Source organism: Vipera berus, assembly GCF_964194415.1.
Source record: "Vipera berus genome assembly, chromosome: 15".
Lineage (NCBI taxonomy): Eukaryota > Metazoa > Chordata > Lepidosauria > Squamata > Viperidae > Vipera > Vipera berus.
The window spans coordinates 5308379-5331404 of record NC_138218.1 but is presented as its reverse complement, the minus strand read 5'-3'; the positions used below and the strand labels follow the sequence as shown (position 1 = coordinate 5331404).

Here is a 23026-nt window from a genome sequence, read left to right as displayed (position 1 = left end):
TGTATCCTTTTCAGCTCTGGATTCTGCATTTCCCATCAACTTGAGATGTCCCTCCATACTGCCCTTCTCTTCCAGGCATCAGCCTTCAGGATAGGTCCCCCAAAAGCTGATAATTTCCCCCGTGTTTTCTGGAGGAGGAAGAGGTTTGTGTGAACCTTTTCTTTCCGAACCAACTTTTCACACACGCCGAAACCGAAAACGCCTGGTCCGGTTTCCCAAGGACCAACGTTAACGGTCCTGGCTTTAGTTATCTGGATTTCCAGGCCCTTTTGCTCTCTCCTACAAAGTCGTATCTTCCATTTTGCCAGCCCTTTGCTAGCTCCGCTCTCAGAAATTAAATCTGCTTTTTTTTTTCTTTACTCTTTTTTTTTTAAAAAAGTCATCTCAGCGTCTCAAAATTTAAAGTAGCAGCTCTTCCTGGCTTAGCAGAAGTTGTTGGCACTGATGATTCTTCTCTCTCTCCCATCTGTTCTTTTTTTTTTTAATATAGCTTTCCAAACTCTTGGTAAGTTTCCAAACTCTTGGCTTCATATGTGTTGAAGTCTGCGTTTCATCCGCTCGTCTGCTCCTTATGTTCGATCGTTCTTCCCTCGTCGTTCGTTGTTGTTTTTTTTAACCACTCATTTCGGTGATTGCTCTTTTTTTTCTTTTTTTTGTTACTGTTGTCGTTCCCCTCCTTGACATGGACTGTCTTGTCTTATTTTGGTTCTTGTTAAGTGCCTCTTCCCCCATTAACCTGCACACTGCAGCATGACGTGCTTGAATTTGTCGGTGACTTGCCTGCACTGCCATAATATATATATATATATATATATATATATATATATATATATATATATATATATATATATATATATATATATATATATATATATGTGTGTGTGTGTGTGTGTGTGTGTGTGTGTGTGTGTGTGTGTGTGTGTGTGTGCGTGTGTATATATCTATATATCTGTTTTCGTAGATTCTCGCGGGTGTCTGTATGTGTAGATCTAGAGTCTCGGGTTTCTTCCCGCGTTCCTTTCATCTTCAGAAAGTTGTGGTGACGTTTCGACGAAATCCCATTCGTCATCATCAGGCCGGAGTGTTTCTCCTGCTGCTACCAGGAGCAATGCGTGGTCTGGTTGTTCCTTTCTCCTGGTAGCAGCAGGAGAAACACTCCGGCCTGATGATGACGAATGGGATTTCGTCGAAACGTCGCCACAACTTTCTGAAGATGAAAGGAACGCGGGAAGAAACCCGAGACTCTAGATCTATATATCTATACCTATATCTATCTATCTATCTATCTATCTATCTATCTATCTATCTATCTATCTATCTATCTATCTATATATGTAGATCTTTGGTCATTCGGGTTTTTTCCCACGTAGAATTGGAGGTATCAGGGCAACGTTTCGACGAAATCTCATCCGTCATCCTCAGGCTGGTGACTTCAGCTTCGTTCTTCTGGGAGAAGAACACACTTCTCCCAGAAGAACGAAGCTGAAGTCACCAGCCTGAGGATGACGGATGAGACACAAACACACACACACACACACACACACACACACACACACATATATATATATATATATATATATATATATATATATATGTGAGGAAGGAAGTTGAATCTTCTCGTTGGTCTTTCAAAATCCTCTGGCTGGGCTGTCCTCAGCCTGCCTTCCCCCACCCCACCCCACCCCACCCCACCCCAAAGTGTCGGGTTGCACTCCTGTTACTCTCCCCAACTGGCATGGCCATCAGCCTTGCGGAGGGCAGAAGCCTGGGGAGGCTGAACCAACCCATTGCCCTTGTGTCCCTGGATGGGATCCCCCCTTCCCTTGGCAAACATGGAAGGGAAGGTTGGCCAGAACTGGTGCATTATGGTTGAGAGAGAGAGACCGATAGGAGGGGGGGAGGGGTCAACAGGGAACAGGTCCCTTCCTTGACGATCAACAGGGTGGTCCAAAAGTCACGTTCCTCCTGGTCTCGTTCAGTGTGAGGGAAGCTGACACCTTGCCGGATGTCTGCACTCAAGTCTTCCTTTTCACCTAACAGCTGAGTTCACACAATCCTCTAAACCAGCGGTCCCAAACCTTTGCGGTTTGGTGGCTCAGCTGCGGGCAGGGAGGAAAGAGGGGAACGGGGCCGTGCGAGTGATGGGCTGGTGCACGGGCTGCTCCACTCACAAAAGAGGGGAGAGAAGCCTTTGGAGAGCGGGTTTTATGCTCCTCCGGGCTCCTCCGGGCCAAAAGCTTTTGCAAAGGGACGGAAGGCCTGAGGTTGCTCCTCCAAAGCTTTTTGTCCCTTTGCAAAAGCATGGAGAAAAGACGCCTTTTTTGGGGGGGGCACAGCCTCGTGCTTCTTCCACACTCGCCGAGTCTGCCCAAAAGCAGATTGGGTGTCCTGGGTGAGTCGCCGAAGCCGAGCAGGGCGCGCTCATTCCACTTGGGGGAGGGAAGAGAGGGGAACTGGGCCACACGAGTGGCGGGCCGGCACGCATTTGTTGCGCACGCAGCCCCACTTACTCAAGAGAGAAGCCTTCGGGGTGCTGCTCGGGCGAGTCGGGCTGCCCGTGCACCCACCCCAGCCCGCTTCTCACACGGCCTGGTTCTGAATAGGCCCCGGTCGGGGGGTTGGGGACCCCTGCTTTAAACCTCAAGTGAACAAGGCAGCGCAGCTCCCTCCCCATAAGAGACCAAATTAGGAGTCAAAAAACAGCGGCCCCTTTTTTCGTCTGAACCCCTAACCTCCCAGCTCTCCGGACTATGTGTGTTGTTGTTTTTCTCTCTCCTTTTCCTTCCTTCCTTCCTTCCTTCCTTCCTTCCTTCCTTCCTTCCTTCCTTCCTTCCTTCCCCTTTCCCGTTTTGTTTTGTGTGGCTGGGGGCTGTAAAGATTAGAGGGGGGGGAACCTCGTTACCATGCGCTGGCCAGAAACATTGGGGGCTTGGGAGGGGGGTGTCTTTTGATCCTCGGCAAGGTGTTGTGCTCAGAGTGACTTGCCCTTGCTTAGGTAGCAGATGAGATGAGTGGGGACCCAGTGGGCCAGCGGCTTTCAGCCATTTTGATTCTACTCCCTCGTTTTGCTACAGAGCAACCCGTTTTGCCATGTGCAACCTCAGTTTGGGGTGGCCAAAAAACACCCCCCCGCCACCCTCTTTTTATTCATGCATGAAACGGAAGCGGTTTTGGCACCCCAGAAGCCTTCTGACCGGTGCCGCTATAATTCCCCTCACCCTTGGGATATCATGAGCTCCAGAGTCCATGTGCCTCAGCCCCAGGAGGTGGTTGCGCAACTCCCTTGCAAATGAATTTCCCCCGGTTCCTGAGCAGGCAGCAACCCTGTTGACGCTTCGGGGAGACAGTCGGGGATTTAATTTGGGAGTTGCTTTTAAATCGCCACCTGCTCATCCTCCTGGTCTTCCCCATCTCTTAAAAACCCTTCGGGAGCCCTTCTCCAGCTTTTTTTTTTAACACTTGCTCTTCTGCTACCTTCAGAGTAAGCATCAGAAGCACCAGGCCTTCGAAGCCGAGCTGCACGCCAACGCGGACCGAATCCGTAGCGTAATTGACGTCGGAAATGCCCTCATTGACCGGGGCGCTTGTGCCGGCAGCGAAGAGGCCGTGAAGGTAAGTGTTTTTTAACTCCCTCTGCGTTTGCCCACAGGGAGTAAAACTGCATGCAGCTATTAATTTCCTATTTAATGGAGCGATAAGAAGGATATTAAGGAGAGCCTCTTTCGAGAAAAGGTGATTTTATTATTTTTTTATGCCCTAAGTTTCCCCTAATTTCATTGCCCGCCAGAATTCTCTCTCCTTCTGGAGCGCTGCAGTAGTGGGGCTGCAAAAAGACTGCTTTTTAATCCCATTTATATCCCGCCCTTCTCCGAAGACTCAGGGCGGCTTACAATCTAAGAAGCACAAATCAATGTGCTTAGCAATAGCCTTCATTCTATTTATATGCCAGCTTATTAGGGCTTTCGCCACCCACCCCCCAAGCGGCATTTTTACAAAGTCAGCTTAATTGCCCCCAACAATCTGGGTCCTCATTTTACCTACCTCGGAAGGATGGAAGGCTGAGTCAACCTTGAGCCTGGTGGGATGCGAACCTGCACTAATTGCAGGCAGCTGGTGTTACTTAAGGAGGCATCAGCCCACTGCTCCACCCTGTTGCTTCTCTTTAAAAAATAGAAATCAGAGGGAACCACGAGGGCAATTGGCCCAGCCAGCTCTCTCTCTCAGCCCCTCCGTGTTTCTGTGCTAGGACAACCCAGGGGGAACGGGAGGACTTGGGTGGTGAGAAAATGACTCTCTCGTGAATGGGAAGCCCGGCAGAGAAGCAGGCGTTGCCAGGAAAGCCACTTTCCAGTTTTCTTCCGCCAGCTGTAAGCAGCAGCTGATTCCCACCCTCCCTTTTCTTCCCCGCGGAGGGCCGCATTTTACCTTGCATGTTACGAAGATATCAGAAATGCACATTATGCACAACAAAGGGCCTGTCAAACAACCACCGTTAGCCTTTTTCATGAATTGACTGGGAAACTCCTGTTGCCGGCGTGCGCTTACGAGTGATAAAGGAAAGATTCTGAGTGCGGGTATGAACGATTTGTGGTTAGGGATACCAGATGGAACAGGAGTAGCCTAGTTGGGCAGCAGTACTTAACAGGAAGGGATGCGGTGGCTCAGTGGGTTAGGACGCTGAGCTTGTCGATCAGAAGGTTGGCAGTTTGGCGGGTCGAATCCCGAGCGCCGCGTAACAGAGTGAGTGCCTGTTACTCGTCCCAGCTTCTGCCAGCCTAGCAGTTCGAAAGCACGTAAAAATGCAAGTAGAAAAATAGGGACCACTACGGTGGGAAGGTAACAGCGTTCCGTGCGCCTTTGACGTCTAGTCATGCCGGCCACATGACCACAGAGACGTCCTCGGACAAGTGCTGGCTGTTTGGCTTTGAAACGGAGATGAGCACCGGCCCCTAGAGTTGGAAACGACTAGCACACATGTGCGGGGGAACCTTTACCTTTGCCTACTTAACAGGAACTTGAGTAGCCTTGCTGGGCCTCGCTTACTGCAGTCGGTTAACTTTGAAATTAGACCAGTTATGTGTGCAAATACAAAGGCACTGATTAGGTTCAGCCGCATGCTCACCTCGTTTTTCGTCCAAATGACACAAGGATAAAAGGAACTATTGGAAAACTTCACTCGGATCTGGATAAAGCTGCCAAGCTCGTTGCCTGGAGCAGCGTGCAGGGTGCGTGAAGGGAGAGATTTCCCCTATCCAGGCGTCCTTGTCCCACCCCGAGCCTGGATTCTCTTCTCTTTCTCCCCTCGGCAGAGTCGTTTGGCGGCCTTGGCTGACCAGTGGGAGTTCCTGGTGCAGAAATCGGCAGAGAAGAGCCAAAAGTTGAAGGAAGCCAACAAGCAGCAGAATTTCAACACTGGGATCAAGGATTTTGATTTCTGGCTTTCCGAGGTACCTCCCTTCCCTTGTGTGTGTGTGTGTGTGTGTGTGTGTGTGTGTGTGTGTGTGTGTGTGTGTGTAGTCAAAACCTTGGGCACCGTTGAATATTTGAAACCCAGCATGTCAATGTGGGGACCCAACTTCAGCTTGTTGGACTTCTTGCAGGTGGAAGCTCTCCTTGCGTCCGAAGATTACGGGAAGGACTTGGCGTCGGTGAACAATCTCCTGAAGAAGCACCAGCTGCTGGAAGCCGACATCTCTGCCCATGAGGTGGGAATCCCCAGAGGAGTTAATACGTTCTTGATCTTAAAATGACGCCCGCTTGATTGACCATCGATTAACCACAGCCTAATGGGGAGTCTGTTCCAGGGCAGAAATCTTGATTTTTCCATGAAAGTTGCAGCTGGGCAGGGCAGAATTAAATGTCTACTTCTAGTGAAAAGAGAAACTAGAGGGAGATAAGAGAGCAGTTTTCCAATATTTGAGGGGCTGCCACAAAGAAGAGGGGAGATCAGTCTATTCTCCAAGGTGGCAGAAGGCAGGACAAGAAGCAACGGATGGAAACTAATCAAGGAGGGAAGCCACCTGGAATTAAGGATAGATTTCCTGACAGTGAGAACAATTAAATCAGCGGAATGGGTTGCCTTCCAATAGTTGTAGATGCTCCATCACTGGAGGTCTTCAAGGGGGGAAAAAAGGACTTTTCTCCTGAATGGTCTAGGTCTAGGGTCTACCACCCGAGCAGAGGGTTGGACTAGAACAGGGGTAGGCAACCTTGGCTCTTTTATGACTCGTGGACTTCAACTCCCAGACTTCCTGAGCCAGCCATGCTGAGGGGAAAGGGAGAGGGTTCCAAGCTGAGCCGTGCTGGCTCAGGAATTCTGGGAGTTGAGGTCCACGAGTCATAAAAGAGCCAAGGTTGCCTACTCCTGGGCTAGGCCTAGGCCGCTTTATGACTTGTGGACTTCAACTCCCAGAATTCCTGAGCCAGCCATGCTGAGGGAAAAGGGAGAGGTTTCCAAACTGCGCCGTGCTGGCTCAGGAATTCTGGGAGTTGAAGTCCATGAGTCATAAAAGAGCCAAGGTTGCCTACCCCTGGACTAGAAGAACCCCAAGGTCCCTTCCAACTCTCGTTAATTCTGTTTTATTCCTTCCCGGAGAGCTCCCCTTCCTTCATGTCTTGGGTGGTGGTCCTCTTTTTCTGCCCGTGTTTAGGATCGCCTGAAGGACCTCAACGGCCAAGCCGATAGCCTGATGACCAGCAGCGCTTTCGACACCTCCCAAGTCAAGGACAAGCGCGACACCATCAACGGGCGTTTTCAGCGGATCAAGAACATGGCGGCCGGCCGGCGGGCAAAACTGAACGAGTCCCATCGTTTGCACCAGTTCTTCCGCGATATGGACGATGAGGAGTCCTGGATCAAGTACGGGCTTGGCCACGGAATCTGAATCTGAATCCCCGTGGGGGGGACCTTCCGTTGACTTCTTTCTTCCCCCCCCCCCTTTTTCATACTCAGAGAGAAGAAGTTGCTGGTTAGCTCGGAGGATTACGGAAGGGACCTCACTGGGGTGCAGAACCTGAGGAAGAAGCACAAACGCCTGGAAGCCGAACTAGCGGCCCACGAACCGGCCATCCAGGTAAAGAAGGCGGGGCGGCAGTGGGAGGCGAGTTCCCTCCGGGAATGAAAACGTTTTATCTAAAGTCACCATGTGGTGAGTTGGGCAGCTGTGTAAATTTGAGGGAAGGAAGGAAGACGAGAGGAAGGAAGGGAAAGGAAGGCAGGAAGATGAGAGAGGAAGGAAAGAAAAGGGAAGGAAGGAAGGGAGAAGAAGGAAGAGAAGGAAGATGAGAGGAAGGAAGGAAAATGGGAATGAAGGAAGAAAGGAAGACGAAGGAAGATGAGGGAGGGAATGAAGGAAGACGAGAGGAAGGAAGGAAAATGGGAATGAAGGAAGACAGGAAGGAAGGAAGGAAAGAAGACAGGAAGGAAGGAAGATGAGGGAGGGAAGAAAGGTAGGAAGATGAGAGGAAGGGAGGAAAATGGGAATGAAAAAAAGGAAGACGAAGGAAGGAAGATGGGAGGAAGGAAGATGAGAGGAAGGAAGGAAAATGGGAATGAAGGAAGGAAGACAGGAAGGAAGATGAGGGAGGGAATGAAGGAAGACGAGAGGAAGGAAGGAAAATGGGAATGAAGGAAGACAGGAAGGAAGGAAGGAAAGAAGACAGGAAGGAAGGAAGATGAGGGAGGGAAGAAAGGTAGGAAGATGAGAGGAAGGGAGGAAAATGGGAATGAAAAAAAGGAAGACGAAGGAAGGAAGATGGGAGGAAGGAAGATGAGAGGAAGGAAGGAAAATGGGAATGAAGGAAGGAAGACAGGAAGGAAGATGAGGGAGGGAATGAAGGAAGACGAGAGGAAGGAAGGAAAATGGGAATGAAGGAAGACAGGAAGGAAGGAAGGAAAGAAGACAGGAAGGAAGGAAGATGAGGGAGGGAAGAAAGGTAGGAAGATGAGAGGAAGGGAGGAAAATGGGAATGAAAAAAAGGAAGACGAAGGAAGGAAGATGGGAGGAAGGAAGATGAGAGGAAGGAAGGAAAATGGGAATGAAGGAAGGAAGACAGGAAGGAAGATGAGGGAGGGAAGGAAGGAAGACGAGACGAAGGAAGAAGGAAGAGGAAGGAAGGAAAATGGGAATGAAGGAAGACAGGAAGGAAGGAAGGAAGACAGGAAGGAAGGAAGATGAGGGAGGGAAGAAAGGTAGGAAGATGAGAGGAAGGAAGGAAAATAGGAATGAAGGAAGACAGGAAGGAAGGAAGAAAGATGAGAGGAAGGGAGGAAAATGGGAATGAAGGAAGAAAGGAAGACAGGAAGGAAGATGAGAGGGAAGGAAGGAAGACGAGAGGAAGGAAGGAAAATGGGAATGAAGGAAGACAGGAAGGAAGGAAGAAAGATGAGAGGAAGGGAGGAAAATGGGAATGAAGGAAGAAAGGAAGACAGGAAGGAAGATGAGAGGGAAGGAAGGAAGACGAGAGGAAGGAAGGAAAATGGGAATGAAGGAAGACAGGAAGGAAGGAAGAAAGATGAGAGGAAGGGAGGAAAATGGGAATGAAGGAAGAAAGGAAGACAGGAAGGAAGATGAGAGGGAAGGAAGGAAGATGAGAGGAAGGAAGACAGGGAAGAGAAGGAAGATGAGAGGAAGGAAGGAAAATGGGAATGAAGGAAGACAGGAAGGAAGGAAGATGAGGGAGGGAAGGAAGGAAGACGAGAGGAAAGAAGGAAGGAAGATGAGGGAGGGAGGGAAGGAAGGTAGGAAGATGAGAGAGGAAGGAAGGAAAATAGGAAGGAAGGAAGGAAGACGAGAAGTAAGATGAGAGGAAGGGAGGAAAACGGGAATGAAGGAAAAAGACAAGAAGGAAGGAAGATGAGAGGAAGAAAAAGGAAGGAAGGAAGGAAGGAAAGAAGACAGAGGAAGGAAGGAAGAGGAGGGAGGGAGGGAGGGAAGGAAGAGGAAGAGGAAGGAAGAAAGTCTAGAGCTTAGCCCTGGCTTGATAATCTGTTCCACTTCGTAAAACTGGAAATTTTAGACATCCATTGGGGGGCGGATTTTATCTTGGAGGACAGAAATGAAGTAATTGGACCAAAGCTTGTGGTGGATGAAGACATCCCATTGAGATCTTGCCTTTTGCAAGTGCTGCCCAGACACTTGAACCTCATTCTCAACGAATCCTGCTGGCTCCTCTTTTGTTTGGCTTTTGATTCCCTTTAATTAAAGCCCTTAACGATCTTGAGCCCGGCAGCCAAGTCACTTACGAAGTAAATACTTCGTAAGGCTCAGTGGGTTAGGACGCTGAGCTTGTCGATCAGAAGGTTGGCAGTTTGGCGGGTCGAATCCCGAGTGCCGCGTAACAGAGTGAGCGCCTGTTCCTAGCAGTTCGAAAGCACATAAAAAATGCAAGTAGAAAAATAGGGACCACCACGGTGGGAAGGGAAAAGCGTTCCGTGCGCCTTTGGCGTCTAGTCATGCCGGCCACATGACCACGGAGACGTCCTCGGACAAGCGCTGGCTCTTCGGCTTTGAAACAGAGATGAGCACCGGCCCCTAGAGTCAGAAACGATTAGCACGCATGTGTGGGGGAACCTTTACCTTTACCTTTTAATACTTTAAATACTTTAAAAAGTATTTCAGCGCGGTTCAAAACGGAAGAAAATTTAAACCTGGAAGCAAGCATTCAGCGCAGGGTGTGTGTGTGTGTGTGTGTGTGTGTGTGTGTGTGTGTGTGTGTTTGCTTAGCACTGCCCCAACGTGCGATTGTGTTTCTCGGACAGGGCGTGTTGGATACCGGCAAGAAGTTGTCCGACGACAACACAATCGGGAAAGAGGAAATCCAGCAGCGGTTGGCTCAGTTTGTGGAACACTGGCAGGAGCTGAGGCGGCTGGCCGCGGCACGGTAAGGACCCCGATGTGGGGTGTCCACCTTGAACCAGCCCCCGAATCGCCCCCTGGCAGAATCTGAAAGGCGAGAAGCAGCCCAAGGAAGGGCCGGCGAGCCTCGCCGTCTTTGAAAACGCCCGTCAACCAAAAAGGGCCCTTTGGACGGACGGGCTTGAAGAGGCCATCGGTCAATTTTCCCTGCCTTCTTCGCTTCCAGCGGTCAGCGTCTGGAGGAGTCTCTCGAGTATCAACAGTTTGTGGCCAACGTGGAAGAAGAAGAGGCCTGGATTAACGAGAAGATGACACTGGTGGCCAGTGAGGACTACGGAGACACCCTCGCAGCCATACAGGTGAGCAAGGAAGGCCGGATTTGTTGGGGCAGCCCCAGGTGAGTGTCATGCAGTGGTGGGATTGTGGATTTGTAGGGTCTCCTGCTTGGATTTGGACTAGATGACCTACAAGGTCCCTTCCAACTCTATTGTGATTGTTTATTCTATTCTATTCTACTCTACTCTACTCTACTCTCCATTCTATTCTCTATCATCTATTCTATTCTGTTCTATTCTATTCTATTTTCTATCTTCTATTCTATTCTATTCTATTCTATTCCATTCCATTCCATTCCATTCCTTTTTCTATTCTACTCTACTCTACTCTACTCTATTATTTCAATTTCAATTTCTAATTCTATTCTATTCTATTTTTATTCTTATTCTATTCCTATTCCTTGTTCTATTCTATTCTATTCTATTCTATTCCTGTTCCTATTTCTTATTCTATTCCTATTCCTATCCATTCCAGCAGGGGGGTTGCCTACTCAAATGCAGACTCACAGAAGTAAGTTTTATTCTTAAAGGAGACTAAAGAGAATAAATATACATAAAATTACTAATGAATAAATCAAATGGAGAGTCTTCTGTAAGTCAACCTGGATTCTCAGAGAGAAGGCCCCTGTAAATGCCATGAATGGATACAGAGTCCTTGACCTACAACAGTTCAAAGTTACAACGGCGCTGGGGGAAAAAAAAAAGACCTATGTCCGTTTTTCAGTTACGACGGTTGCAGCATCCCCGTGATCACGTGATCAGAATTCAGACACTTGGCAATTGACAGATATTTATGACAGTCAGAGCATCCTTGGATCACGGGATCCCCTTTTGCGACCTTCTGACAAGCAAAGTCAGTGCGGAAGCCGGAGTCGCTTTACTAACTTAACGGCCGTGATTCACTTAACAAGTGTGGCAAGAAAGTTCGTAAAATGGGGCAAAAATTCACTTAAACAAATGTCTCACTTAACATAGAGCCTTGGTGGAGCAGTGGGCTAATGCCTCCTTAAGTAACACCAGCTGCCTGCAATTAGTGCAGGTTCGCGTCCCACCAGGCTCAAGGTTGACTCAGCCTTCCATCCTTCCAAGGTAGGTAAAATGAGGACCCAGATTGTTGGGGGCAATTAAGCTGACTTTGTAATAATGCCGCTTGGGGTGTGTGTGAAAGCCCTAATAATCAGGCATATACATAGAATGAAGGCTACTGCTAAGCTTGTAAGCCGCCCTGAGTCTTCGGAGAAGGGCGGGATATAAATGGAATTAAAATAAAATAAATAAAATAAACTTCGGCCTCAGCTGTGTTCGTAAGTTGAGGACTACCTATATAAACACAGCTTGCCCGTGGTGGCCTCGTCTACCGGTACTCAACCCCCTGGGTGGTTCAGTCTTGGTAACTTCTTCCTTCTTTTTTTTTCCTTCCTCTACTTTGCAGGGCCTGCTGAAGAAGCACGAAGCGTTTGAGAGCGATTTCACCGTGCACAAGGACCGGGTGAACGACATCTGTGCCAACGGCGAGGACCTGATCCAGAAGGTGAGAGGAAGTCAACAGGACCTGGGTGGGCTTGCCACCCCTGCTTCTCGCTGGCCAAGATCAGGGCAAAGGCTGCATGGAAGTCGCTCCTGCTAGGATCAGCGATGACACTCGTGGCTGGAAGCTTAAAAGATGTTGCCTCGTTGGGTAATGGAATGTCTCCAAGGAAAAAAACCAAGCTCAGAGAACACCAAAAAACCTCACAGTCCTCCTCCTTCTCCACTCCTCTTCCTCTTTCACTCCACAAACTCCACTCCCTTGTAGCACAGATGATGTTAGCTGGTTGGGTATTGAAACATCTCCAAGAAAATAACCAAGGTCAGAGAGCACCAAGGACACACACTCTTTGTGGATTTCCACAAAGGTCCAGAAAGCCAGCCATTGGGCACAGGTAATGGGCCACGGGTCTCCTCCTTTCCCTCCAGAACAACCACCATGAGGAGAACATCACCGCCAAGATGAAGAGCCTGAAGGGCAAAGTGTCCGATCTGGAAAGGGCGGCTTCTCAGAGGAAGGCCAAGTTGGATGAGAACTCCGCTTTCCTCCAGTTCAACTGGAAAGCAGATGTGGTGGAGTCGTGGATAGGTGGGTGAGAGAGGGAGGGAGGGAGGGCCACGTTCCAAAACAGAGAGAGAGAAAGAGAGACACCTGGGTGAGGGGTGGCAACGCTTACAAACCCCAATGGGAAGGGAGGGACGGACAGACAGAGATAGATAGATAGATAGATAGATAGATAGATAGATAGATAGATAGATAGATAGATAGATAGATAGATAGATAGATAGATGATAGATAGATAGATAGATAGATAGATGAGAGGTAGGTAAATAGAGATGGAGGGAGAGGTAAATAGAGTGATGTAGATAGAGATAGATAAATGGATGGATAGATGAGGTAGGTAAATAGAGATGGAGGGAGGTGAGTGATGTAGATAGAGATAGATAAATAGATGAGAGAGTGATGTAGATAGAGATACAAAAGAAGGAAAGAGAGAAAGAAAAAGAAAGGTAGGATATGAAAACAAACCTATTGGCACCTGGTGCAAAAAAGCAGGAGACCGTGAGTTCTAGCCTCCATCTTAGCCACAAAAGCCAGCCGGATTTCTTTGGGTCAGTCACCAGGAGGCGGTGAATTCTAGTCTCACCTTAGCCACGAAAGCCGGCTAGGTGACTTTGGGCCAGTCACCAGGAGACGGTGAGTTCTAGTCTCACCTTAGCCACGAAAGCTGGCTAGGTGACTTTGGGCCAGTCACCAGGAGACTGAGTTCTAGTCTCACCTTAGCCACGAAAGCCAGCTAGGTGACTTTGGGCCAGTAACCAGGAGACAGTGAGTTCTAGTCTCACCTTAGCCACGAAAGCCGGCTAGGTGACTTTGGGCCAGTCACCAGGAGACGGTGAGTTCTAGTCTCACCTTAGCCATGAAAGCTGGGCGGTAGGGAAAATAGGTGGAAGAAGCTGCATTGGAGATGTTCAGCACCTTGAGTTATTTGTAATAATAGTAGTAGTAGTAGTAATAATAATAATAATAATAATAATAATAATAATAATAATAATAATAATAATAATGAAAGTGGGATACAAATAAAGTACCAATCTCCTAGGCGAGAAAGAAAACAGCCTGAAGACGGACGACTACGGGCGAGACCTCTCTTCGGTGCAGACCCTCCTCACCAAGCAGGTGGGTGGCCGCGAAGGGAGGGGGCTACTTGGCTGAAGGCCCTAACAAACCAGCTTGCCTCGGTCTTCCTTTCCGTGGGCCAAGCCTTCACCTCCCTCCTCCTCCTCCTCTTCCTCCCGTCCCAGGAAACCTTTGATGCCGGTCTGCACGCCTTCGCCCAGGAAGGCATCGCCAACATCACCACCCTGAAAGAGCAGCTGCTGGCCACCAAGCACATCCAGTCGAAAGCCATTGAGGCTCGCCACGCCTCGCTCATGAAGCGCTGGAACCAGCTGCTGGCCAACTCAGCTGCCCGGAAGAAAAAACTCTTGGAGGCCCAGGAACATTTCAGAAAGGTGAGGAAAGCTGTGGGGTGTGCGTGTGTACACACACACACACACACACACACACACACACACACACACACACACACCAAATCGGTCCTTCGGCTTCGCCAGAGAGTCATTTAAAAAAAAATAATCTCTCCCTTGGCCCAAGCCAGAAGTGGGCGAAAGGCTCGGGGGAGAGCGAATTTTAAGGAAAGCTTCGGGTTTAATAACTCAATCAGAACAGAGCTGGGAAGGACCTTGGAGGTCATCTAGTCCAGCCCCCTGCTCAAGCAGGAGACCCCTAGACCATTTCAATCAAATCAATCAATCACAATAGAGATGGAATGGACTCTGGAGGTCATGGACCAGCCTGTTGTGGGGGGGCTGCCATAGGGGGCTTCAGCCATGGACAAAAACAGTGTGAAGCATAGAAGTCTTGTCCCATAAAACGAATTAGAGTAGAGTAGAATAGAAATAAGAATAGAATAGAATGGAATGGAATGGAATAGAATAGAATAGAATAGAATAGAATAGAATAGAATAGAATAGAATAGAATAGAATAATAGAATAGAATAGAATAGAATAGAATAGAATAGAATAGAATAGAATAGAATAGAATAGAATAGAAATAAGAATAGAATAGAATAGAATAGAAATAAGAATAGAATAGAATAGAATAGAATAGAATAGAATAGAAATAAGAATAGAATAGAATAGAATAGAATAGAATAGAATAGAATAGAATAGAATAGAATAGAAGTAAGAATAGGGATGGGATGGGATGCGATGGGATGGGATGGAATGAAATAGCGATGGGATAAATGGAGATGGAATAGAAATAGAATAGAGTATAGTAGAGTTGGGATGGGTTGAGATGGAATAGAATAGAGTAGAGTAGAGTAGAGTAGAATATAGAATAGAATAGAATAGAATAGAATAGAATAGAATAGAATAGAATAGAATAGAATAGAATAGAATAGAATAGAATAGAATAGAATAGAGCTGGAAGGGACTCTGGAGATCATCTTGTCCAACCCCTGTTCAAGCAGGAAAACCTATACCATTTTAAACAAGTGACTGTCTCTAGCCTCTTCTTAAAATAAGATTTAGCTTTCAATAAGTCTTATCTCTTCACACTCCCTTTTACAACCCAGCACGGGGGAACTGGATCCTTAGCTGCTCCCCTCTGATCCCTGGCAGATGTTTGAGGCTTGTCTTCTTCTCCAGGTGGAGGACCTCTTCCTGACCTTTGCTAAGAAAGCCTCAGCCTTTAACAGCTGGTTCGAGAACGCCGAAGAGGACCTGACCGACCCCGTGCGCTGCAACTCCCTGGAAGAGATCAAGGCGCTGCGAGAAGCTCACGACGCCTTCCGGTCCTCGCTCAGCTCCGCCCAGGCCGACTTCAATCAGCTGGCCGAGCTTGACCGCCAGATCAAGAGCTTCCGCGTGGCCTCCAACCCTTACACCTGGTTCACGATGGAAGCCCTGGAGGAGACTTGGAGGAACCTGCAGAAGATAATCAAGGTTTATCCCTTCCCGATGTCCTTCGTGGACTTCCGCCTGCCTGCCTGCCTGGGAGCGGACCTTCCTTCAAGAATCTCGCAGACGGTTAACCGTGTCTCCCCTCTCTCTTTTTTTTCTCCCCCCCCCCCAGGAACGGGAATTGGAGCTTCAGAAGGAGCAACGCAGGCAGGAGGAGAACGACAAGCTGCGGCAGGAGTTTGCGCAGCATGCCAATGCGTTCCACCAGTGGATTCAGGAGACCAGGTGCTGCTTTGCAGGGCTGGCTTGGCTTAAGATACCCAGCCGTGGCTTGTTGAGTTAATTAAGCTGGGCTTGCCCATCACGCCAAGCCTGAAGCCAAGAATTAACAGGCCTTGGTGACTCGCACACACAACACACTAAGCCAGAGGAGCCCCTTGTAGCTCAGTCCCAAAGATGCTTTACTTACGAGGCCACTGGACTTCCCTGTTTTTCCTTTGAATATGTTTTGCTTCTCATCCAATGAGCTTCTTCAGCTCTGACTGGATGGTGGGGAAATGGGAGGATTTATACTCCTTGCAGAAAAACTGGTCATTTGCACTCTTTTAGAGAGTCGTTGAGGCCACTTGGAGGTTTCTCTCTGTCCTCGGGGTCACCTGAGTGGTGCAAATGGGTCTGGAGCCTTCTTGGAACTGCTGAAAGGACCGCGTTGTAGAGTGAAGATAGATGATGTTGTATCCCTCCCCCTCTAAACACAGTTCCAAAAAGGCTCCACACCCACTTGCACCACTCAGGTGAGGACATAGACAAACCTCCCAAGTGGCCTCAAGGACTCTCTAAAAGAAGGCAAACGACCCGCGGTCCGCAAGGAGTATAAATCCTTCCGTTCCCCACCATCCAGTCAGAGCTGAAGAAGCTTCTGGGACGAGAAGCGAAACATCTTCCAAGTTGCCTCGTAAATAAAGCATCTCTGGGACAACCCTGACCTGGATGGCAGAGAATTTCCATAGACGCTTATAGCTCAATGCAAGATCTTCAGTCTCTGCTTCTTCGTGAAACCTCTTTACTTTTCTTAAGGGAAGAGTTTGCTGGTCGCATTTCTCCTAAATACGAAACTTTTCCCTTAGTTGTGAGATGGCCTCACGAGACCCGATGGTTCGTTAAGGTGCTTCCAAGTAAAAGGCAGCACGCAGGGATGCAATCATTCAAAGCTTTATTTAACGATAAAGTAAATAGAAAGAGTTCCCTGGCATGGAGGCGTCCATGCCTGGATTGATCTCATGGATCAGCAAGCAAGCAAGCAGAAGAGAGAACAAAAAGAGCAGAGAGAGAGCAGCCCCTGAGCAGAGGTTTTTATGGGGGGTCTCAGCCCCTCCCTTAGCAATTAACTCTCGCCAATGGGGCTGCAGGGGCCGGGGACCCCTGACCCATCAGTGGGAGCAAAGAAGCCTCTTTGCTCCCATCTGATGACCTTTTTGGGGAACTGCCATGGCTGGCACAAAACATCTAACATTACTTCTTCGGTGATCATCTTCAGAACTTCCAAAACAGTTAGGGGCATTGTTGGGGAAAAAACAAACAAACATCCCTCTCATTTAGTTTTTTTTTTCCCAGGCTAAATTGCCCAGTCCAATACAGATCCACTTAACAACCTTTGTTTCTAAGTTAACAACCGCAGCGATTCCCTTAACAACTCTTGACAAGGAAGGTCGCACGTGGGCGCGAAGTTCGCTTAGCAAATGTCTCACCTAGCAACAGAAACGCTGGGCTCCCTCGTGGCCGTAGGTTCGAGGACTACCTGTCACGGCGCATTATCGGAGGGATGGCATTTCAACTTGGGAGCGAGATCAAAAGTTCCCAAATTCAGTTAAGATGCTGGATTTTGTAAGACCACGTCTGCTTTTTTCCTGACGTCTCTCTCTCTCGTTTTGTTTTTTTTTTCCTTTGACTTCCTCCTCGCTCTCCCGTTCCTTGGTTTTTCTCCCGTGGCGCCACGCTCGAACGCTCACGCTCTACAGAACATACCTGCTCGATGGGTTAGTATACATTTCCCCTCCCCCTTTCCCCCCCACCCCAAACCGCTCTTGCTTCTTCGTGCCATTTACCGTGCTTGAGGCAACTGTGTTCGCAGAGTTCACCCCAGTTTGGGCATCGACGTCTGGACTCTGCAGGGGAACCCTGTCCAAGATTTGGGGTTAGTTCAGAGGCCCCGAGGAAAAACAGGCCTGAGTTCCTCCTATGCCCCTCTTCTGCACATGCACACAAACAAGCTTTCTTGTCCACCATAGTGGCACAGCGTTCCTTGTTGATCTATTGTACTACCTTGAACTCCAGCTTGCCGGCATGAGTTCCGTCCTCTGTTGGAGGAGACTTGACTGGGCTCTGCTAGTAGACATCAGACCAAGCATTTTGAGGAGGATCCAATCACACCTGATTCCGGGGTTCATCTTCTGCCTCTCCGTTGTCCCGACCGGTTTACCCATCTTGCTACGGAGGGTGGCGGGTTTGACTTTTAAGTCGTTTATTCCCTTTTTTTTTGCCACCCTGGAAATAAAAGACACCATAACTCCTTGTGCTTCCCGTGTTAAGGAGTTGGTCCTCACTTGCCCGTTGAGGTGGTGGGGGGAAAAAAACAAATGCCCCCCTTATTATCCTCTGTTGTACTGCATTGTATTTTGACCAAGCCTGCTTCGGATGCCCCAGAGATTTGGCCTTTGGTACTGATTGTTGAGCTGCTTCTCTGAGAAGCACAAGCCATGATTTGCCTCCAAACCAGAATTGGAAAAATCATTTCGGATTACAGCACCGGAGGAAACGGACGGGGAGAGTAGACGAGCGCAGACTCAACAACCAAAGGGCCAAATTGTGACTTGGTTATTATATACCTTTCTTGTTGTGTTATCTGTTTCTCCCCCCCCCTCTTTCTTTCCCTCGCACACCCATGAAAGAAAGAATGTGGCTGTCCCTTAAATCTTAATCCGCTCAGAGACAGAAGTACAAACTAGGTTCTCTCCTCCATGCGTGCAAGATAAGCCTTAGCTTCTCCGGTTCAAAGCTGCAGACAGCAGGACCAGGCAAGGATTCAGAATTCAGTGCTGCAGAGATGTTTGGGAGAATTGCTGGTGCAACACAGCCACGTCTGTTGCAGCTCATTAAAACAGCCCCATCTGTTTCCGACTGGAGATCAGCCCCATAGATTAGTAGGAAGCAGCTGGCGAAGACCCACTACGTGCTAGATTGGATGTGTGGACACATGAAGACAAACGTCTTCAAGCTGACACGTGGTCATTGCCTGTATTTTGTTTTAAAGAATAGAATGTAGAATAGAACATAACAGAACAGAATATGAAATAGAATAGAACAGAATAGAATTTAGAATATGAAATAGAACAGAATAGAATAATAGAATAGAATAGAATAGAATAGAATAGAATAGAATAGAATAGAATAGAATAGAATAGAATAGAATAGAAAATATGGAATGGAATGGAATGGAATAGGATAGGATAGAATAGAATAGAATAGAATAGAATAGAATAGAATAGAATTATGGAATAGAATAGAATAGAATAGAATAGAATATGGAATGGAATGGAATGGAATGGAATGGAATGGAATGGAATAAAATATGGAACTGAATAGAATGGACATAGAATATATGAAAGAATAGAATAGAATATGGAATAGAACAGAACAGAATTATAGAATAGAATAGAATAGAATAGAATATGGAATAGAACAGAACAGAATTATAGAATAGAATAGAATAGAATATGGAATAGAACAGAACAGAATTATAGAATAGAATAGAATAGAATAGAATATGGAATAGAACAGAACAGAATTATAGAATAGAATAGAATAGAATAGAATAGAATATGAAATAGAACAGAACAGAATTATAGAATAGAATAGAATAGAATATGGAATAGTGTCATTGGACACACAAGGAATTTATATCCGGTGCATAAGCTCTCAATGTACATGCAAAGAACAAAGTATAGGTCGCAAGTCGTAGTTACAACCATCCATCATAAGTTACAAACAACAACTGATAAATCATCAGAAACCAATAGGGGAAGACCGTAGGAAAGATGAGAAAAGAGACAGGACTCAGCAAAACGATGGCATGGGGAGAAAAAAAAACTAGCTTTATCTCTGGTGGTTTGGGCAGGCAGTGCTCGCATCCCGAGTGGAGAAGCTGAAATAGCTTACATCTTTAAAAAAAAAACAAACACCCCACTGAGCGTTGACCTTGGGCAAGAGTTATAAGCCACGTGTCCCCTTGCCACCTGTGTTGCGTATGTGTGCGTGGGCTTCTCTCCCATGTTCTCCCTTCTCCTGTTTTGGAATTTCACACGGTTTCTTTCCTTTGAATAGCATAGCCTACCGTCGTGTCGTTCGCGTCTATCAGTATGAAGTTGGGGATGATCTGTCTGGAAGGTTTTTCTCCTTTTTTCTTACCTCGCTGTGTTTTGTTTTTTTAATTTTATTTTTTGCTTTTTTTCTTTTCTCTTTTTTTTTTAACTGCACACTCCTAATTCCCTGAGGCTCGGCTTTTCTTACCCCCCCACCCCCCACCCCCCAAACTAACCGATCACTACTGTGAGATATTCTTGGCGGGGAGAAAGGCGGGTGGATTGTGGGAGGGGGGGCTCCCACTTAACAACCCCCCCTCCTTGAAACAGGCCACTTAATTGCTTTGTGAACACTCTCACCTGCCACGCTGATGTTGACACTTAACCCTCCCCCCCCTTGCAAGCGAGACTCACCTGTTTAGAAAAACAACAACAAAAAAACGAGCATCCTTTCTTAAGCACCCAGGAATTTTACCCACCCCAGCAAAATGAACAAAAAAAAAAAATCTGCCCCCCCACAAACTTGCCGAAGGGGGCAGGTACTGTCGGGGGCGAGCCTGCCAGCCGATTTTCCCCCCAGCCATTTCCTCTCCACTTCCACAGGGGCAACAAGAAAGTGAAGCTCGCCCACACAGTAGCCCAGATGTGTGTTTTTGTGCGCACCGAGTGTCCGTTGTGATTTTTTTTTCTTTTCCCCACTGCAAATGTTCCGGGGTGGGGAGGCAGAGCTCTGGACTTCAAAGTGAACCAAAACTTGCTTCCCTGCGACCCTGTCCGTCTGCCCAAGTTGGGATTTAATCTGGATTTTGAGATTTCTCCCCACCGCCGCCACCACCACACCCCGGTTCCCTGCTAACTTTGGCTTTAGTTCATTTCCAAAGTTTTAAAACCAAGCCGTGTATTTATTTATTTATTAGGCGTTTGCAAGGGGGGGGGGGAAGAAGAATCCTTATGTTAGAGTCACATCAGTAGATGGGTCATTCTGGATCACTTTAAAAAGAGCCCTGGCCAGCTGCAGCTCCGATGCCAAAGCGTTTTTGTTTTTCCCTTTGCTTGGAAAGCTCCTGCCCCACACGCAAGGGAGCGCGCAAACCCGGTCCTTTGTGCAAAAGTTTTCCCCTCCCTATCGCGCCGTGCAAAACCTCGCTCGAGTCTCGTCCCTCTCATTGGCCGAGCACCGCTCATCTCAAGCAATTTTACTCACGGCTTGTGTGTGTGTGTGTGTTTGTGTCAGGCTTCGATCTGATGGCTGAGGACGCTTTGCAGGGAGACATCCTCCCCCCCCCCCACTTTCCCCCTCAGGACCATCAAGAAACCGGCGCTTTAGAAGTTGCATGAACGTGTCGCTGTTTTTCCGCTGCCCTTAACTTGCTTCGTGAAATGGGGCTTGAAATTAACCATAGAGTCCGAGGGCTGGAAGGGACCTCAGGGGTCCCAATTGCCCAAAGGTCCAGACCAGAATTTGGTTCTGAAAAGGCTCTTTCCTGTATTGGATGAGATAGCCTGCTCCAACCTCAACCTTTTATTCACAGAGAAAGCAGTCCTCGGGAAACCCATTAGAAAAGAGAAATTGGTTATTGCAAGATCAGATGTTCTAAATTGTGGTGCATTTATCTGCAGGGATACCCGTGCACAATCTGGATTGTGTGGTGCATTTATCTGCAGGGGTACGCATGCACAATCTAGATTGTGTGGTGCATTTATCTGCAGGGATACACGTGCACAATCTGGATTGTGTGTGGCATTTACCTGCAGGGGTACGCGTGCACAATCTGGATTGTGTGGTGCATTTATCTGCAGGCATACACGTGCACAATCTGGATTGCGTGGTGCATTTATCTGCAGGGGTACGCGTGCACAATCTGGATTGTGGTGCATTTATCTGCAGGGGTACGCGTGCACAATCTGGATTGTGTGGTACATTTACCTGCAGGGGTACGCGAAAACAATCTGGATTGTGTGGTGCATTTATCTGCAGGCATACACGTGCACAATCTAGATTGTGTGGTGCATTTATCTGCAGGGGTACACGTGCACAATCTGGATTGTGGTGCATTTATCTGCAGGGGTACACGTGCACAATCTGGATTGTGGTGCATTTATCTGCAGGGGTACGCGTGCACAATCTGGATTGTGTGTGGCATTTACCTGCAGGCATATGCGTGCACAATCTAGATTGGTGCATTTACCTGCAGGCATACGCGTGCACAGTCTAGATTGTGTGGTGCATTTATCTGCAGGGGTACGCATACACAGTAATCAGACACAGCTTCTGCTAGGGGTCTTCACTCTACCCTCATTGAGACTTGATATCAAGATGAAAGACATTAACTGGATTTTATATTTTTTTTTATTTGTTAAACCACCCAGAGACACTTAAACATTCAGATGGACAATACGTGAATTTGTTTACATTAATAAATGTTGCAAGAGCTGGTCTGTAAGCATCTACATTTTCCCCTGTGAAAAACACCCTAGAGGGTGGCGTGTGCGTGCGTGCGGGCATGCATGCGTGCGTGTTTGCTTGGCTTCATTCCGTGTGGGTTTTCTTCTTGTTTTTTAAAAATCATTTTCTAAACAATCCAGATCTGCTAGGAGTCGGTTTCGTGCCAAAAAGCAAGACTAGAAGTCACATTCTCTAGGCTGGCACCTGCAGCCATTGTACCACACTGCTTCTCGGTCGATCAGTGCCTTAATTAAACTAAATGGAAACACTACCCACCCCACCCCCGTAATAGAGGGAAGAGTGTTAATTACGAGCCCCATTTCTTGGACTGGCTGAAGACCCTCTCTCTGATGCCAAATCTTTCTTCAGGTCCTGCATGGTGGAAGAATCTGGCACTCTGGAGTCTCAGCTGGAAGCCACCAAGGTGTGTATTTTGATGGAACCAAACACACAGAGAAGATTCCTATCAACGCTGGGATCATTTCAAGCAAGAGGAACGGAGCAGATAACCTGGAATTTCTTTCCCAATTTCCTTCCGAGACATTCAAGGAATCCCAGAACATTTGCTCTGCCTTGGGGGGTGGGGTGGGGGGGAAAGCTAACCAAAGAGCAGGCGTTGTCTAGAGCAGGGGTCTTCAGACTTGGCCCTTTTATGACTTGCGGACTTCAACTCCTAGAATTCCTCAGCCAGGCATGCTGGCTGAGGAATTCTGGGAGTTGAAGTCCGCAAGGCATAAAAGGGCCAAGTGTGAAGACCCCTCGATCACCACTCAGCCCAAAACAACTGTTGTTAAACACGACGGTCGTTAAGTGCATTTTGCCCCATTTTTTACGACCTTGCCACCGTCGTTAAGTGAATCACTGCCGCTGTTAAGCTAGGAACACGGCTGTGAAGGGAATCCGGCTTCCCCCCATTGGCTTTGCTTAACGATGGTCCCAGAAGGGGGATCACGTGAACCCGGAATGCCGCAAGCCGTCCTAAATAGGAGCCAGTTGCCAAGGGTCTGAATTTCGATCACTTGACAGTGGGG

General features: G+C 47.8%; 1 protein-coding gene across 8 annotated transcripts in view; it reads left to right on the top strand.

The window, feature by feature from the left end:
• SPTAN1 (spectrin alpha, non-erythrocytic 1) overlaps positions 1-23026 on the top strand; it is a 67302-nt gene that overhangs the window by 39740 nt on the left and 4536 nt on the right. For 3 of the 8 annotated variants that reach the window (XM_081339584.1, XM_081339582.1, XM_081339581.1), the window contains 17 exons: positions 491-505; positions 3481-3612; positions 5310-5447; positions 5601-5705; positions 6651-6859; positions 6953-7073; positions 9761-9882; positions 10084-10216; positions 11625-11723; positions 12149-12308; positions 13324-13400; positions 13526-13735; positions 14937-15233; positions 15364-15476; positions 17210-17227; positions 19572-19634; positions 22365-22419. In XM_081339584.1, coding sequence (XP_081195710.1) covers positions 491-505; positions 3481-3612; positions 5310-5447; positions 5601-5705; positions 6651-6859; positions 6953-7073; positions 9761-9882; positions 10084-10216; positions 11625-11723; positions 12149-12308; positions 13324-13400; positions 13526-13735; positions 14937-15233; positions 15364-15476; positions 17210-17227; positions 19572-19634; positions 22365-22419 — 2067 coding nt within the window. The remainder of the gene's footprint in view (positions 1-490; positions 506-3480; positions 3613-5309; positions 5448-5600; positions 5706-6650; positions 6860-6952; positions 7074-9760; positions 9883-10083; positions 10217-11624; positions 11724-12148; positions 12309-13323; positions 13401-13525; positions 13736-14936; positions 15234-15363; positions 15477-17209; positions 17228-19571; positions 19635-22364; positions 22420-23026) is intronic. The other 5 variants (XM_081339586.1, XM_081339587.1, XM_081339583.1 and 2 more) reach the window with 2 other exon arrangements.